The sequence below is a fragment of the Talpa europaea genome, assembly GCF_964194135.1.
Source record: "Talpa europaea genome assembly, chromosome: 10".
Taxonomy (NCBI): domain Eukaryota; kingdom Metazoa; phylum Chordata; class Mammalia; order Eulipotyphla; family Talpidae; genus Talpa; species Talpa europaea.
This window is the reverse complement of record NC_140077.1, coordinates 63,633,869-63,647,937: the sequence shown is the minus strand read 5'-3', so window position 1 is coordinate 63,647,937 and position 14,069 is coordinate 63,633,869. Positions and strand designations below refer to the sequence as shown.

Sequence of the window (14,069 nt, the reverse complement as noted above, 5' to 3'; positions counted from 1 at the left end):
ATTAAAGAGTCAATCCCTGTCCTTTGTCCTTTGGTTTCCACATTTGTGGCAGGCAGAAAGAATCTGGTATTTTCCTGGCAACAGCATGAGATGAACTCTTTTAAAACTATCGCTTCTTCCTCTTTTCTTTCCATAAAACCCCCTAGCTTTTGTTCCTCCTAGGGATAATGTGCTCCCTTAATTGCAATTCTTTTATCCCAAATACATGAGTATGTTTTAATTGCCCCCTAATTTTAATTTTTTTTTAAAGATTTATTTATGCATACAAAAACTGCGGTGCAGGCCAGAGGTGCAGTGGGGGAGAGGATTCACCAGGGACAGAGTGGGGAACAGAACAGGCAGACTGACTGAAATACACTATTGAGGGGAGCAGCAGGCAAAACAGGGGAGGTCTGCTACCTCCCTGATGGTGCAAGGGGTTAAACACAGCACGATGAAGCTATCTGCAGCATGAGTTCAGTCCCGCACAGCGTAGCCTACTAATGTTTAGGTTGAGTTCTTGGAGAGAATAACTTGTTAGAGAGACAGGGGCCCGCAGGCAGCCCACATAGCATTATCGATAGGAATGGCGATCCATTAGTTGTCTGGGCCAACCTCCCAGGACATGACCCTTTGGCACCAAGTTCTATAGACTATGACTGCTGCATTTGTTCTGAGCAATTGGTCAAGAAGGGACAATCTAAATGGCAGCTCTCCTGATCAGGTCTCAGTCATGTAGGGCCTTAAATACTGTGCCTGGGATCTATAAAACACAACAGGAGGGCCTCCCTGGTGATACAAGGGGTTAAGTCTCAGCACTATGAAGCTATCTGCAGCACAAGTTCAGTTCGATACCTGGCTAGGGAGCTAACCCACATGGCACAGCAGACCTCTCCTGTCTCCCCTACTGCTTCCCTCCGTAGTGTATTTCAGTATATCTGCCTGTTCTGCCCTCCATTTTGCCCCTGGTGAAACCTCTCATCCCCTCTATCTCTGGCCTAAATCTTTTTAAAAAAGATTATTTATGCATACAAGAACTGGGGTACAGGCCAAAGATGTAAGGGATGAGAGGATTCACCAGAGACAGAATGGGGAACAGAAGAGGTGGATTGTTAGAAATACACTGCTGAGGGGAGCAGCAGGTGAGACAGGAGAGGTCTGCTGTGCCATGTGGGTAGCTCCCTAGCTGGGGATCTAACTCTGTTGCAGTGGCTGCAGATAGCTTCATTGTGCTGTGTCTTAATCCTTGCGCCACCAGGGATGCCCCAATAAATTAAATCTTTAAAAAAAAAAACCCATACAAACAGGAATGGAATGCTCAGATTATGTTTTAGAACATTCTGAGTTGCTGTGGGGGTTGGACTGCATAGCAGTCAGGGAGAAAGCAGTGAAACTGGATATTGCAGTAATCCGGTCAAAGGTGATTTGTGAACAGGCCTCGAGGTAAGCAGAGAGCATGGCCCCTTCCAGCTGGGAGAGGATTGTTAGCACTATGCCAGCAAGCCATTTTATGGTGGGAGTCAGGGTGAGGGAGGGTGGGGTGGGCAGGTAGAGGTCTTCCTTAAAAGGGAGCATAGGAAAGAAATGGGGACATTGTAAGCGCCCCTATAAACTGTAAACCCCACAGGGCTTCAGCTGCCCAGATTTGTTAAGAATATGACTCCAGGATTAGGGTGAGGCGGCTCATTCCTTCCAGAGAGTGTGGGCCTGGCCTCGGCAGGTATCAGGGTTCATAAACCCTCTCTAGCCTCCTCTCTGGTCACTGGACCCAGGGGAGGTTTGGGCACTTCCTTTCTCCTCCCTTTGCATTCCCAGGGACTCCGAAGCCCCACCTCTCTCAAGTCCTCTGGGCAGGTGGGGAAGGTGGTTTGGGCTGACTGTTCTAGATCGCAATCCAGTCTTTACCGCCTTAAATTCACTGAGCATCACACCGCTGGTGTCCCATTTGCCATTACCATCCCTGAGCCCTACCCCACTCCCCCTCTACCCCGCATCCCTGAATCCCTGCATTTGACGAAGGGTAGGGAAGGGGTGTAGCTTGGCTGCGAAACCCAGTTTCTCCAGACACTCCTACCCCGTCTTCCCCGCCTTTCCCTCCTCCCCCCTCCCCTCCCCCCCGCCCCTCCCCCCGCCCCTCCCCCCGCCCCTCCCCCCGCCCCTCCCCCCGCCCCTCCTCCCCCTCCCCCGCCCCTCGTCCCCCTCCGCCCCCCCTTCCCCCGCCCCCCCTTCCCCCGCCCCCCCTTTCCCCGCCCCCCCCCCCCCCCCCCGCCCCCGCCCCTCCTCCCCCCTGCCCCCTCTCTCGAGTTCCCGAGCCGGGCATCCCAGACTTCCCGAGAGGGACGCGGGAGAGCAGGGGCATCGCTGATTGGCCCAAAGTTCTCGGGCGCCGTCCACCGGGAGGGGAGGAGGACCCCCGAGCTCTGGCTGCAGAGGGCGCGAGGCTGCAGGTTCGGTGGCCCGGCAGTTCCTTCCGGCGGTTCCGGTACCCTTTCCTGCCCCTGGGTTTGCCCGCCGTCCCCGCCATGGGCCTGGAGCTCTACCTGGACCTGCTGTCCCAGCCCTGCCGCGCCGTCTACATCTTCGCCAAGAAGAACCGCATCCCTTTCGAGCTGCGCACAGTAGATCTGCTTAAAGGTGGGCCCCGCGGCTGGGCTGACGGTGTGGGTGGGCTGTGGCAGCCAGAACCCCGCGTCCGCGGCGCCTCGCTGTCAGCTTATGTGTGCAGACAGCGGGGAGAGACGGACGCCCCAAAGCGCCTCCGTCTTTGCCTAGGGAACAGAAACATTTTTCAAAATACAGGTTAAGAGGGAGCAGGGCAGATGGGGGAAGGGGTGGGCATGGTCGAGTAAGGGTGCTGTGCAAGGAAGCGGGGAGAGACCTGAATGCCTCAACAGCAGGATTTGGAGAGAACAGTGAAACTGTTTCCTAGTAGGGGTAGTTCCCATCTTCAGCGTTTCTGCATCTGTTATCAGTAGAAGGTTGTTTCCCTTGCACCTGGGTCTCCTCTTTACTACTCTGGACCCTGTCTAGATCCCCTGACGTTTTCAGAATCCAGTGGAGGGGGACGGGCTGTAATTGGACTGTGGGGTAAGTTCTGGAACCAGAATCTGTTAGTCAGGCTAAGAGGCTGCCCGTCTTCTGCTGGTGGTGCACCCAGCCTGGCTACGAACTGTTGCGGGTCCACATGAATTGATCATTCCAGCACTCCTTGGGACAGGGACTGGGCACAAGGGCAGTTTCTGGAAGAACAGATAGGGATTATTCTGTTCACTCAGTAGAAAGGTAAAGGTGTGCCCTTAACCAGGCTGGGGCCTGGCTCCATGGAGCCTTCTGATGCTGCATGCTTGCTTGGTATGCCCTCCAGCAATGGCCCTGATTGGGATGGTATGCAGAAGTTAGACCTGGGAATCCCCTCTGGAGAGAGAGACTTGAATCACCTCTCTTGCCTGCACCCCCCACACACACACAATGATGAGACTGCGTGACCCAGGGTCCAAGGGTGGTGGGCCCAGGAAGAGTGGACTCTAGTGGAGTCAGGGTCTGTGATCCAATGACCTGTGAATGGCTTCCCCTTTCCTCTTGCCTTACCTGGATGGGGTCTCAGAACCATTGGTGCCTAGATGTTGGGGTGAAGGGGTGGCAAACGCCTCAGGGGGCCCAGAGTTCCCCGGCCCCCCTACCTCACTGATCTCTCCCACAGGCCAGCACCACAGCCCTTCCTTTGCCCAGGTGAACCCTCTGAAAAAGGTACCAGCTTTAAAGGATGAAGACTTCACGTTGGCTGAGAGGTAACCTGGGCTTGTGGGGCCAGTCACTGTTGATGGCTTGGATTGCAGCTTATGTGCCCCAAGCACTTGTGCCAGCCCCTGGCAGAGAGTGGGCTGAAGCAGGAAGTGCCTAGGGCTGGGAAGGGCTAGTGAAGTCCTGCTCCCCCTGCATCACATAGATGAAGCCAGGAGAGGGGAGGGACTTGTCGCAGGTCACAGGGCTCCATTTGCTTCTGGGCCTCCTCACTGCCAACTCAATCCTTAGGCAGAAGGAGAGTTCTAAGTATGGAGCAGCAGCCATACCAGGTACTGTAGAGCCACTGTGTCTCCTGAAAATACTGTGGGGCAAGTGCGGTTCTCTAAATTGAGGGAACACCCAGAGACCTGCAGTGGCTATTTGGTGAGCACTCACCTGGACCGGAACTGTCTAAGCCCCAAGGTTTCATCAGTGCACATTTCTAACTAAGCCTTTGTCCACATGGGACTCACATTCTAGAATGAGGTTCTGACAATAATCTATGTAAAAGGGTAACATCAGGTGGTGATGAGTGTCATGGAGAAAACTGCTGGGAGCCAGCCTCGGCAAACTGGGTGTCAGGGGTTCCTGAAGGATGGGACGGCGCCGGCGCAATTGAGGAATGAGGTAGACACACACAATGTCTTGTGTTAGTATCTCCTACTGAGGGTCTCAGCAGGTCTTTATTTATACATTTAGGCAAGCAGTGAGATTACACCAACATAGGCATGGAAGCAAAGCAGAAACAATCAGTGCATTCTTTTCCCATGAACATCTGGCTCCTACGGGTCTCAGCAAGATGGTAGCCTTCAAGGTTAATAGATAAAAAAACTAAACCTTACACTAAAACTCATTATTTCAGCTAGACAATTACCTAAGACAGCCGATAGCCATCAGTACACTCCTAAGCATCAAAAGACTCTTCTATTCATATGGCCTTCAGCTGAAGACCAGCTGCTTTCTGGTTATCAGCTAACAGGGTTTTCTACCTAGAAACTTATTAACACAATTAACTTCATAGCTCATTAAAAAAAAACTTTCCTAAGAAACTTCTAAAAAAGGCAAAAGAAGGAATTACTATAGTCGTTGTCCTGGATTGCTTGTCAGGCATGTTCATGTATAACAAATTGTTTCCCATTGTCAGGCAGGCCAAATTTACAGTGTTTTAACTTTTAAGCAGGTATTTCTTTGTGCCATTTACTTACAGTATTCTTATATGTATAATTTATTGCCCAATGTACTTTCTGAGTTTTTCTTATATAACCAAGAACAAAAAAAAAAAGGGGATGTTTGTGGGTTGCAGATTAATCTTTGGCCCCATGGTGTGGGGTGCAGGCAATCTTCAGCCTCAAGGTGTGAGGCCCTTTGGAAATCTTCAGCCCCAGGGTGTGAGGCCCTTTCTTTTGTTTACCAGCATCTTAGCTGGTTGGGGCAGCAAGGCCCCCTGCAGAAAACGGATTGGGTAAGATGGGGGTGTGTATGGTTTTGAGTAGGATATTGAGTGAAGGCTCCCTTGAGGACATGGCATATGAGCAGAGGGGCAAGGTGTGTGGGGAAGAGTGTTCTGACTGGTGGGAACAGTGAGGTTAAAGGTGGGACAATGCTTGGGGTATAGGCAGAAGAGCAAGGGGCCAGTGTGCTGGGTGAGTGAGGGGAGAGAGCAGGAGGTGAGGTCTGAGGGTAGCACATAGACTTTAAGTGGAGGAGAACTGTGATCCAGCTTAAGTTTTCAAGAATCCTTCCAGCTGGGTGGGGAGGCTACTTGCTAATCGAGGTGAGAGATGCTGGGGCCCCAGACCAGGGTGGTGGTGGTGATGCAGGGGAGGTAGTGGTCTATTCTGGCTGCTCCTGATGGTTGAGCTGAAGGGTTTTCTGAAGGGTTGGAGGTGGGTGGTAGACAAGGGCCCAGGCCAGCGTCCAGATTATTGGCTGAATGGTGGTATTCTTTACCAGGCCCGCATAGTACCTCCATGGTAGAGCCAGATTCATGCTTTACTTAGTTCCAGAGTCTGAGGTCGCTCAACAGTGCAGTACCCATGGAGGCATGGTGTTCTGGGAGTCAGTCTGCATGGGCCAGGCCTGATGTAGGTAGGGAGAGGGGTGAGGAAGATACTGGGAGAGATTCCTGGGAGAGGGGCCTCTGGAGTCTTTGGGCAGGTAGAGAGGAAAAGGAACAGTGCCCCATGTCATCTGGGAGGGCCTGCCCCAGGCCAGGAGAACATGGTGTGTCCATGCCAGGAGCAAGGATATATTGGAGAGTGATATCAGAGTTGCTCTTGTCCTTCAAGGCCCACACAGGCTCCCCTTATATGTATAATATATGTGTGTGTGTGCATGCCCTTAGTGTACATGGTCGAATAGCCCAAATAGAACTGTGTGACCCTGGGCATCCACCTAACTTCTCTGAGATTCACATTCCTACTCTGCACCATGCTTCACTGACAGGAGCTAAGAAAAGACATGCAAGCAGTGGTGGGGGCTTGGGGGGTGCGGCAGGGACGGGGTGGGAGAGAAGGGCTGGCCCTCTGGAGTGGCTGCAACATGACTAGAATATGTTTTGGCTCTGGCATGTTCCCCAGTGTGGCCATCCTGCTTTATCTGAGTCGGAAGTATAAGACCCCTGACCACTGGTACCCCCAAGACCTACAGGCCCGTGCCCGTGTAGATGAGTACCTGGCATGGCAGCACACAGGCCTTCGGAACTGCTGTACGCGGGCCATGTGGCAGAAGGTAAGCTGAGCCTGGATCATGTGGCACAAGGGGTGGAACCCCTCCTAGGATACTCAGGGGATAGATAGTACTTTCTGTTTTAAAACTTTCCTTCAGATCTGAGACCTTCAGCCACCAAATTCTAGAATGCCAGCTACTCTCTAGTCTAATCAACTTGTGTCCCAAAGGAATAACCGAGGTGTACAGTTAGTGATTTCTCTGAAATGCCTTGATTCCTGAGCTGCTGGAAATTAATCCTGTGCACTTGAATTCTCCAAGCTTCCTAGGAATATTGCTTTTGTGGGGGAGAAACAAAACAAAGTCTTCACCTTTCTATACACACCCTTTCCACATGGTGTTAAGTGAAAAAATTCAAACTGGAAGAAGTGAGGAGGCATTTCATTAAATATTGATCTGATTTCTGAGTATGCAAGGATTTCTAAGCCCAAGAACAGTGGAAGAACTTAAGGAAAAGCCTAATAACATTTGTATGTACAATGAAGTTTTGAGTAAGGAAAAAAGCATTAAAATAAGCAAAAAACATGGGAAGATTTTGGCAAAGATATGTGAGAAAGAAGAAATGTTTTTAATGTTTAAGATGCTCTTATAAACCCATCAGACAAAGATAAAGGAGAAAAACAGGCAAATAAAACTAGCTAGAGATTTAATTGAAGAACAGAGAGAAATAGTCAGTAAATGGATGAAAACACATTTAACTTCAGTAAAAATCAAGTCAATGCATATGAAAACAGCACGCACTATTTTTGCTTATGAAACATGCAGAGGTTTTTGGAATGACTTCTCTGAGTTATTATTTGTACAGCATGTACACAGTGCCTACCATACAGTGGATGACTAGGTATTAGGGAACCTGAGATGAGCATGTTTATGCCTGTTGCAGGTGGGGTACCACCATTCTGGAGGACCATTTGGTAGGTTTCTGTAACCTTAAAAGTATCTTCCTTGATAGTACTTCCTTGAGGTAGTTGGAGCTGGAGCCTGGTGCATTTAAGGACAGAATGAAGAGAAGTCAAGTAGAGCAAGTGTAGACCTTTGTTGCTCCAAGTGTGGTCCACACACCTGGGGATTAGCATCACCTGGGCGCTTCTTGGAAATGCCACTTTAATCAGGCCCCAGAGGAATAGGCATGTACGTTATCATTTGAGATGTCTGGGTAGTAGGATGTGGGAATGGGGAGAGGATGGGCTTTGTGTTAAGGCCTTTACGATGAGAGCAGTGGGGTACCATGGAAGGCTTTATACAGGGAGAAGATACGGGCAGACTGGGATTGTAGAAAAATCTCCCTGATTGTTCTGTGTGGGGACCCAGGGAAAGATGAAAGGTGCATAGATGAGGCCTGAGCTGATAGTGACCATTAGTGGGAAGGGGGTGGGTGATGAGAAATTCGAGGACTAGTGACACACTGAATGGGAGCAGGAACCAAGCTGGGTTTGAGACAGATCCTGAGCCCTCTTTCTGCCTGCTCACCTACCAGATGTTGATTCCTGTGTTCTTGGGCGAAACAGTGCCCCCTGAGATATTGGCATCTACTCTGGCTGAGTTGGACAGGTGCCTGCAACTGCTTGAGGACAAGTTCCTGAAGGACCAGGCCTTCCTTACAGGGTCCCATATCACAGTGGCTGACTTGGTTGCCATCACAGAGCTGATGCATGTAAGTGCTATGGGATGGGTGGCCCACGAGGCAATGGAGTGTCCTGGGAGGGAGCCAAAGTATTAGCTCATTTTGATCTCTCTACCTATGGGACCCTCAATGAGTCACTTCCCTTCATGAGAGTCTTCATTTATAAAATGAGTCTTTGAAGGGGAAAATCCACCCAGGGGGATCGCTAAGCCAAGTCTTGATGCCTTGTGTTTATGCCCAACCCTTCCACCTGGCTCCCTCTCCCCATAGCCCGTCAGCGCTGGCTGTCAAGTCTTCAAAAGCAGACCCAAGCTGGATGCTTGGCGCCAGCGTGTAGAGACTGCAGTGGGGGAGGACCTCTTCCAGGAGGCCCACGAAACCATCATGAAGGCCAAAGACCTGCCTCCAGCAGACACTGCCATGAAGGAGAGGCTGAGGCCCTTGGTGCAGCTTTTTTTCCATTGAGTGAGGGGCTGGGCCTGTAGAATCACTGATGACAATAAAGACCATTTTCAGAATAAAAAGCTGGGGCCTCCCCTATCTGACTGTGAGTAAGAACCCCTGCATAGTTTCTGGTCCACCATTCCCTCCATGTATCAGTTCTTTCCTCTTTCCTCTCACTCCCTGTTGTCCCTTCCACTCCTACTTCCAGGTAGCCTCTGGAAAGAGCTTTCTAAACATTTAACCCTCTTCCTTCTCTGAAACTTTCCTTGGTTCCTCTCTGTCCTGGGGTAAAAGTACAAATCTGTGAGCTTTGCATTCGAGGCCTTGTTCCCACGGCTCCAGGCTGCCCTCTTGTGGTTCTACAGAGTAGCCCATCATGTTTTAGCTCCCTTCCCCACCTTCCACCTTGGCCTCCTAGCCTTGACTCATTCCATTTCTGCTACCTCCAGAACCTCTTTTGGCATTTGTTACTGTGATACTTTTCCAGGGAGACTTCCCCCATAGCCCCCGCCCTAGACCCAGTCAGATGACCCCTCTAGTCCCAGCAATTCTTTTTCTCTGTCCTGTCAGGGAACTGGTTCCACATCCCCTGGACTGAGCACTTGTTACTGATCTCGTGAAGAGATGTCTGAATTAGTAATGGCCTTAGTCTCCTAGCTGTCTCTCCTCTTTCTGGGGTGTAATTCTACCTCCCACTTGAATCCCTTTGCAGGGATGGAAATCCCAGGTTATTTTCCGGTCCTCCAGGTACTGCTGAGAGACCTTCCTCTCTATGCCTGTTCATACCCACCACATTGTGTTCTCCATGCCACGCTCTGGGTCCCGGGCTTTCCACCTGACCCTGCCCTTTCCCTTCAGCTCTGTGACAACCTACCTCTGAAATTGTAGTCATGCCATAAAGTGCTAATGAACAGAGACATCAATAGAGCCTCTCAGCCCACTAGCCTTCCCGTAAATATGTATACTCATAGTGCCTCCCTGGTGGCGCAGCGGTTGAGCGCTGGGTTGTAAAGCTGCCTGCAGCCTCTGCAGCGCTGGTTTGATCCCCGGATGCTGGGCGAGGGTCCCACATGTGCAGACCTCTCCTGCTGCCCGCTGCTCCCCTCAGCAGTGTACCTCTGTCAGTCTGCCTGCTCTGCTCTCCGCTCTGGCTCTGGTGAATTCTCTCATCCTCTGTCGCTTCTGACTGTACCCAGTGCTTGTATAAATAAATAAATAAATCTTTAAAAAATATATATATATATACACTCATAAAATTTTGTAGGTGTAATTGGAATTGTTCATATATACCCACACAACTTCAATTCTATTTTCATTTACAATTCAAACAACCTCACAACACTGATGAGAATATGTACCATGATTAGCCACACCAACAGATTTCCACATTTTAAATAACACTTTTTTTTTGCCTATAGAAATACAGGGGTACCATAAATATTGCTGGGAATTCTGCTAGAACCTGACTTCTACCCTCTGGTGCAAAACCCCTCACTCTAAGGCAAGATTGCCATCAGCACAAGTGACAGGTCTGTGGGGACCAGGAAGGGATGCAGTGAACCCAGTGTTTTTTGCATAACCCCACCAGCGCCAACAGCTTGTCACCAGGTCTAATGCTGATGAGAAGCTGAGATTTGCATATTGAAGATGAAGTCACCTGACTTTGAAATGATGCCCAGGTCCCAAAAAATATTTTAAGCCTCTTGAGGATGTAATGTTATAAGGGTCGCGCCTGGGGGAGTCCCTGTAGGTGTATCTATTTTGGGAGTGTTCAGTACTCTGAAAGGAAACCAACTGATTTCAGCGCCACAAAGATGCAGAAGAAGGGGCTTCTCTGGTGGCTCAAGGGGTTGCGGCTCAGCACTATGAGGCTGTCAGCAGCCACTGCAGCACGGGTTAGATTCCCCCCCCCCCTTCAACCCCCCCACTCCCCAACCCCCCGGGGGAGCTAGCCCAGGTGGTGCAGCGGGCCTCTCCGGTCTCACCTGCTGTTCCTGTCAGCAGTGTATTTCTGTCTCAGTTGGATCCTCTCACCCCCGCCCCTCTAGCCTGCACCCCAGCTCTTGTATGCATGAATAAATAAATCTTTGGGGGGAAAAAAAAAACGTAGAAGAACCCTAGCCAGTTTGGAGCGGGGCGGGACCTGGGCGTGCTGGGCGGGACCTGGGCGTGCTGGGCGGGACTACCGGGAGTCCAGTCTTGTTTGGGGTGGGGTTACCAGGAGCCGGCCCCGCGAAGGGACTTCCGGAAATCAGGGCCGTGAACTCGAGGGGGTGTAGCCTAAACAGCCAATCGGGGGGCTCTGCGTGCTTGTCCAGCCAATGAGGAGCCCGGTTTCCAGGCCGCCGCCGCAGCTTCCTATCCCCCACACTAGGGGACACCCATCCTCCCCCGGGCGTTCTTTCTCTGCCACGGCCCCTGCCTGCGTTTCCCGCCGACATGCCGTTTGTAGAGCTGGAGACGAACTTGCCCGCCAGCCGCTTGCAGGCGGGGCTGGAGAAGCGGCTCTGCGGGGCCGCCGCTGCCATACTGGGCAAACCCGAGGACGTGAGCCTGGGCCAGGGGGCGCGGGGTTGGGGGAGGGCCCTGTCCACGCCCGGGTTTCCCCATGACCTGACTTTTCTTCCCGGGGCCCCCGCACACTCGTCCACCAAGCTCTGACCTGTCGCTCTCGGCGATCTCGCGGCCCCGTCCCCTTACACCCACGTCTGCTCCGCGTCAATTCCCAGCCATGACCCCGGCATGACCTCCAAGGGCCCGTGCCCATGCCCCTGGCTCTGACCCTGCGGGGCCCGCGCCGCTCCCCGCTCGCCCTCTCGGGTCCTCGGCGTGAGGACTGCCTGCTCCCGCTTCAGGCGAAACTTTTTTTTTTTATTTAAAGATTTATTTATTTATTTATACAAGCACTGGACACAGTCAGAAGCGCGGGAGGGTGAGAGAATTCACCAGAGCCAGAGCGGGGAGCAGAGCAGGCAGAAGGACCGAAGTACACTGCTGAGGGGAGCAGCGGGCGGCAGGAGAGGTCTGCGCGCCTTCGGCGAAACTTTTGTGTCCCCCACAGCGCGTGAACGCGACGGTGCGGCCAGGCCTGATCATGTCGGTGAATGGCTCTGCTGACCCCTGCGCGCAGCTGCTCGTCTCCTCTATAGGTGTGGTGGGCACCGCGGAGGAGAACCGCAACCACAGCGCCCGTTTCTTCGAGTTCCTCACCAAGGAGCTCAATCTGGGCCAGGACAGGTGTGTATGGGCAGGGAGACCACCCACTTGGGACTGCACCGCCCCTTCAGAGAGTGCTTCCACCTCAGTCCCTTCTCAAGATTGAGAAGGGGAAACAATACATTCCTCACCCTGTCCAAGGAGGGCCCTGTTGACCCCTCCCCCTGATGGTGAGTCCACCTTCAGAGTGGTGACCGAAATGAATGACTTCCTCCCTTGCAGTGGTCCCTGTCACTCTTGGGGAAGACATGGCTCACTACCTCATTGTTTCTGTGAATCCAGTTGGCTCTCCTTTTACCATTCCCTGGGGGACCTGGAAGGGTCATATAGATTGGTGTGCTTTGTGTCTTGGTAACTGGCAGTCTAGCATTTATCACCTTATGTCAGGCTTCTCCACATCAAAAATAATAACAAATATAAGTATAAGATAAATAAATAAATATGATATAAAGCAAAGATAAATGTAAAATATTATAAAGAATAATTTTCTAGAACTTTTCAAGATTGTTAGGAGGAATTCTGAGTTAAGTCCTGAGGCTGTGTGACCTTTGGGCCTGTGACCCAACCCAGGTCCCTGGTGAAGCTCCTGGGATGGTCATGGAATAGTGGAAAGAACATTGATCTGGCTCTCTGGAGACCTGGGCTCTAGGTACAGCACAGCTGATGGAGTCCAGACAAACCTAGAAATGCACATCAATGATTTGTAGTCTTCTCTTTTTTGACTAGGGGGACATGTATAAAATGACCCCTAAGAAGTCTCTATAGACCCAGAACCTGGGATTCTGTGGCAGGGTTAAAGTTTCTTTCTGCATGAAAAATATCCCTGAACCAAGTCCTAGCCTATGAGAAATTAAGGTCATCCAAAGCTTGAAAGAACCTTCTAGAATGGAACCATGGATGGCCCAGGAAGTCTTGTGAGGAATGGGCATGGCTTATGGTTGCCTTAGACTTGTCACTAGGGAGACATAATAATTCTAATAACAGAAAGTAACTTTTTTGTGAATGTTTACTATATGCCAGATTACACTATAGGTACCTTGCATGCATGATCCCATTTGATTCTTGCATGTTCTTTCCCCTTGTCTGCACACCCTCATGCAGGCATGCTGTCCCCATGAGCTGAGCTAGATGCCTCTTTTGGCCTATTTACACATGGTAAAACTGAAATACACATCCCCTCCTCTTCACCCCAGAGGTTATTCCCAGTATGTTGGTCCTCTTCTCCAGGAATTCCCCTCATGTCTGTGAGAGGTGACAGTCATTCATTCCACAACATTATTTGGGGGTCACCCTGTGACTGGTTTGAGCCAGGCTTTGATAAAACAAAGATGCCTGGGGCACTGTGCTTGTTTGGAAGAGGGAAGGTTGCCCCTGTGAGCTCATAGACAAAGTAAACAATGACCACAGAGAATGCTGTGTTGAATGTCCAGGACCACCACCATCCTGCCCCTGCCATACCCCTTACCCTGTCTGAGATTAAGGGAGATTATTAATGGGATCAAGCAGGCTTGTACAATGCCTAGTAGATAAGGCAGGATGTCCTGGGAGCCCATCCATGATGGGAGAACCTGGCTGAAATGGGTTGTCTTGGAAATGAGTTGTTAGTTAAGGAACTGATGACATCTTTTTCTCTATCTCCCGAAGGATAATTGTCCGCTTTTACCCTGTGGAACCCTGGCAGATTGGCAAGAAGGGGACAGTCATGACATTTTTATGATGGGCAAAGCAGCCATCCAGGGTATCTGTGAACTGGCCATCCCTTCCAGAGAGACCTGCCGGCAGAGTAAGGGCCTGCCTGGTGGAAACCAGTTTCTGGCACCCCCTCATGCAGTCATACCTGTGACCTCACATTCCTCTTCTTCCCCTTCCTTATGAGAAATAAAGGAAGAGAACTTTGTCTTTCAAACATGACTGCTTCACCTCTTTTTATGCCTCCCCAGATTCTAGTCCACCTTGCACAATGGGGTTTATTTATAATGTGGGGGTTTTAGGGGAGTGGGATGTTTCCTGCTGCTGTTTAATGTATTTAGGCTAGTCAAATCTGAGGTGGAAGTCTCAGCTTGGAGGGCCTTGCTCTCTATACCTTTGTAGGATTCTTGGACCCAATTTCCAAAATGTGAGTATGTGGAGACTTGCCCACATCAACAAACAATTTTTAGACACCAACTGAGGTGAGAATTCAAAGAAGTGTTCAATTCAATTTTGACACTAACAGAGATAGCATCAGATTCCACAGGTTAAGGGCCTCGTCTCCCAAGAGTGCTCTCGGCTACTGGTTATAAGTCAGAGGTTTCCA

General features: G+C 50.8%; 2 protein-coding genes across 3 annotated transcripts; both read left to right on the top strand.

The window, feature by feature from the left end:
* Positions 1-2,501: 2,501 nt before the first annotated feature.
* On the top strand, positions 2,502-8,637 carry LOC311179265 (glutathione S-transferase theta-3-like; the record flags this gene model as incomplete). Of its 2 annotated transcripts, XM_084246381.1 has the most annotated exons (5): positions 2,502-2,613; positions 3,680-3,767; positions 6,342-6,492; positions 7,967-8,143; positions 8,384-8,637. In XM_084246381.1, the coding sequence occupies 5 exons, from the start codon at positions 2,502-2,504 to the stop codon at positions 8,576-8,578; spliced, it is 723 nt and encodes a 240-aa protein (XP_084102507.1). In that variant the 3' UTR covers positions 8,579-8,637. The 2 variants fall into 2 exon arrangements, with proteins under 2 accessions (XP_084102507.1, XP_084102508.1); XM_084246382.1 differs by lacking the exons at positions 6,342-6,492; positions 7,967-8,143 and having other exon boundaries at positions 8,384-8,528.
* Positions 8,638-10,855: 2,218 nt separating this feature from the next.
* On the top strand, positions 10,856-13,632 carry DDT (D-dopachrome tautomerase). The gene is made up of 3 exons (XM_084245689.1): positions 10,856-11,104; positions 11,619-11,794; positions 13,418-13,632. The coding sequence occupies exons 1-3, from the start codon at positions 10,997-10,999 to the stop codon at positions 13,488-13,490; spliced, it is 357 nt and encodes a 118-aa protein (XP_084101815.1). The 5' UTR covers positions 10,856-10,996; the 3' UTR covers positions 13,491-13,632.
* Positions 13,633-14,069: the final 437 nt, after the last annotated feature.

Bases quoted from the DNA above. Each gene is read 5' to 3' on its own strand.
- DDT (XM_084245689.1), top strand. From the start codon at position 10,997: ATGCCGTTTGTAGAGCTGGAGACGAACTTGCCCGCCAGCCGCTTGCAG. The intron at 11,105-11,618 runs GTGAGCCTGGGC...TGTCCCCCACAG, and splicing joins TACTGGGCAAACCCGAGGAC to CGCGTGAACGCGACGGTGCG. The intron at 11,795-13,417 runs GTGTGTATGGGC...TATCTCCCGAAG, and splicing joins CTCAATCTGGGCCAGGACAG to GATAATTGTCCGCTTTTACC.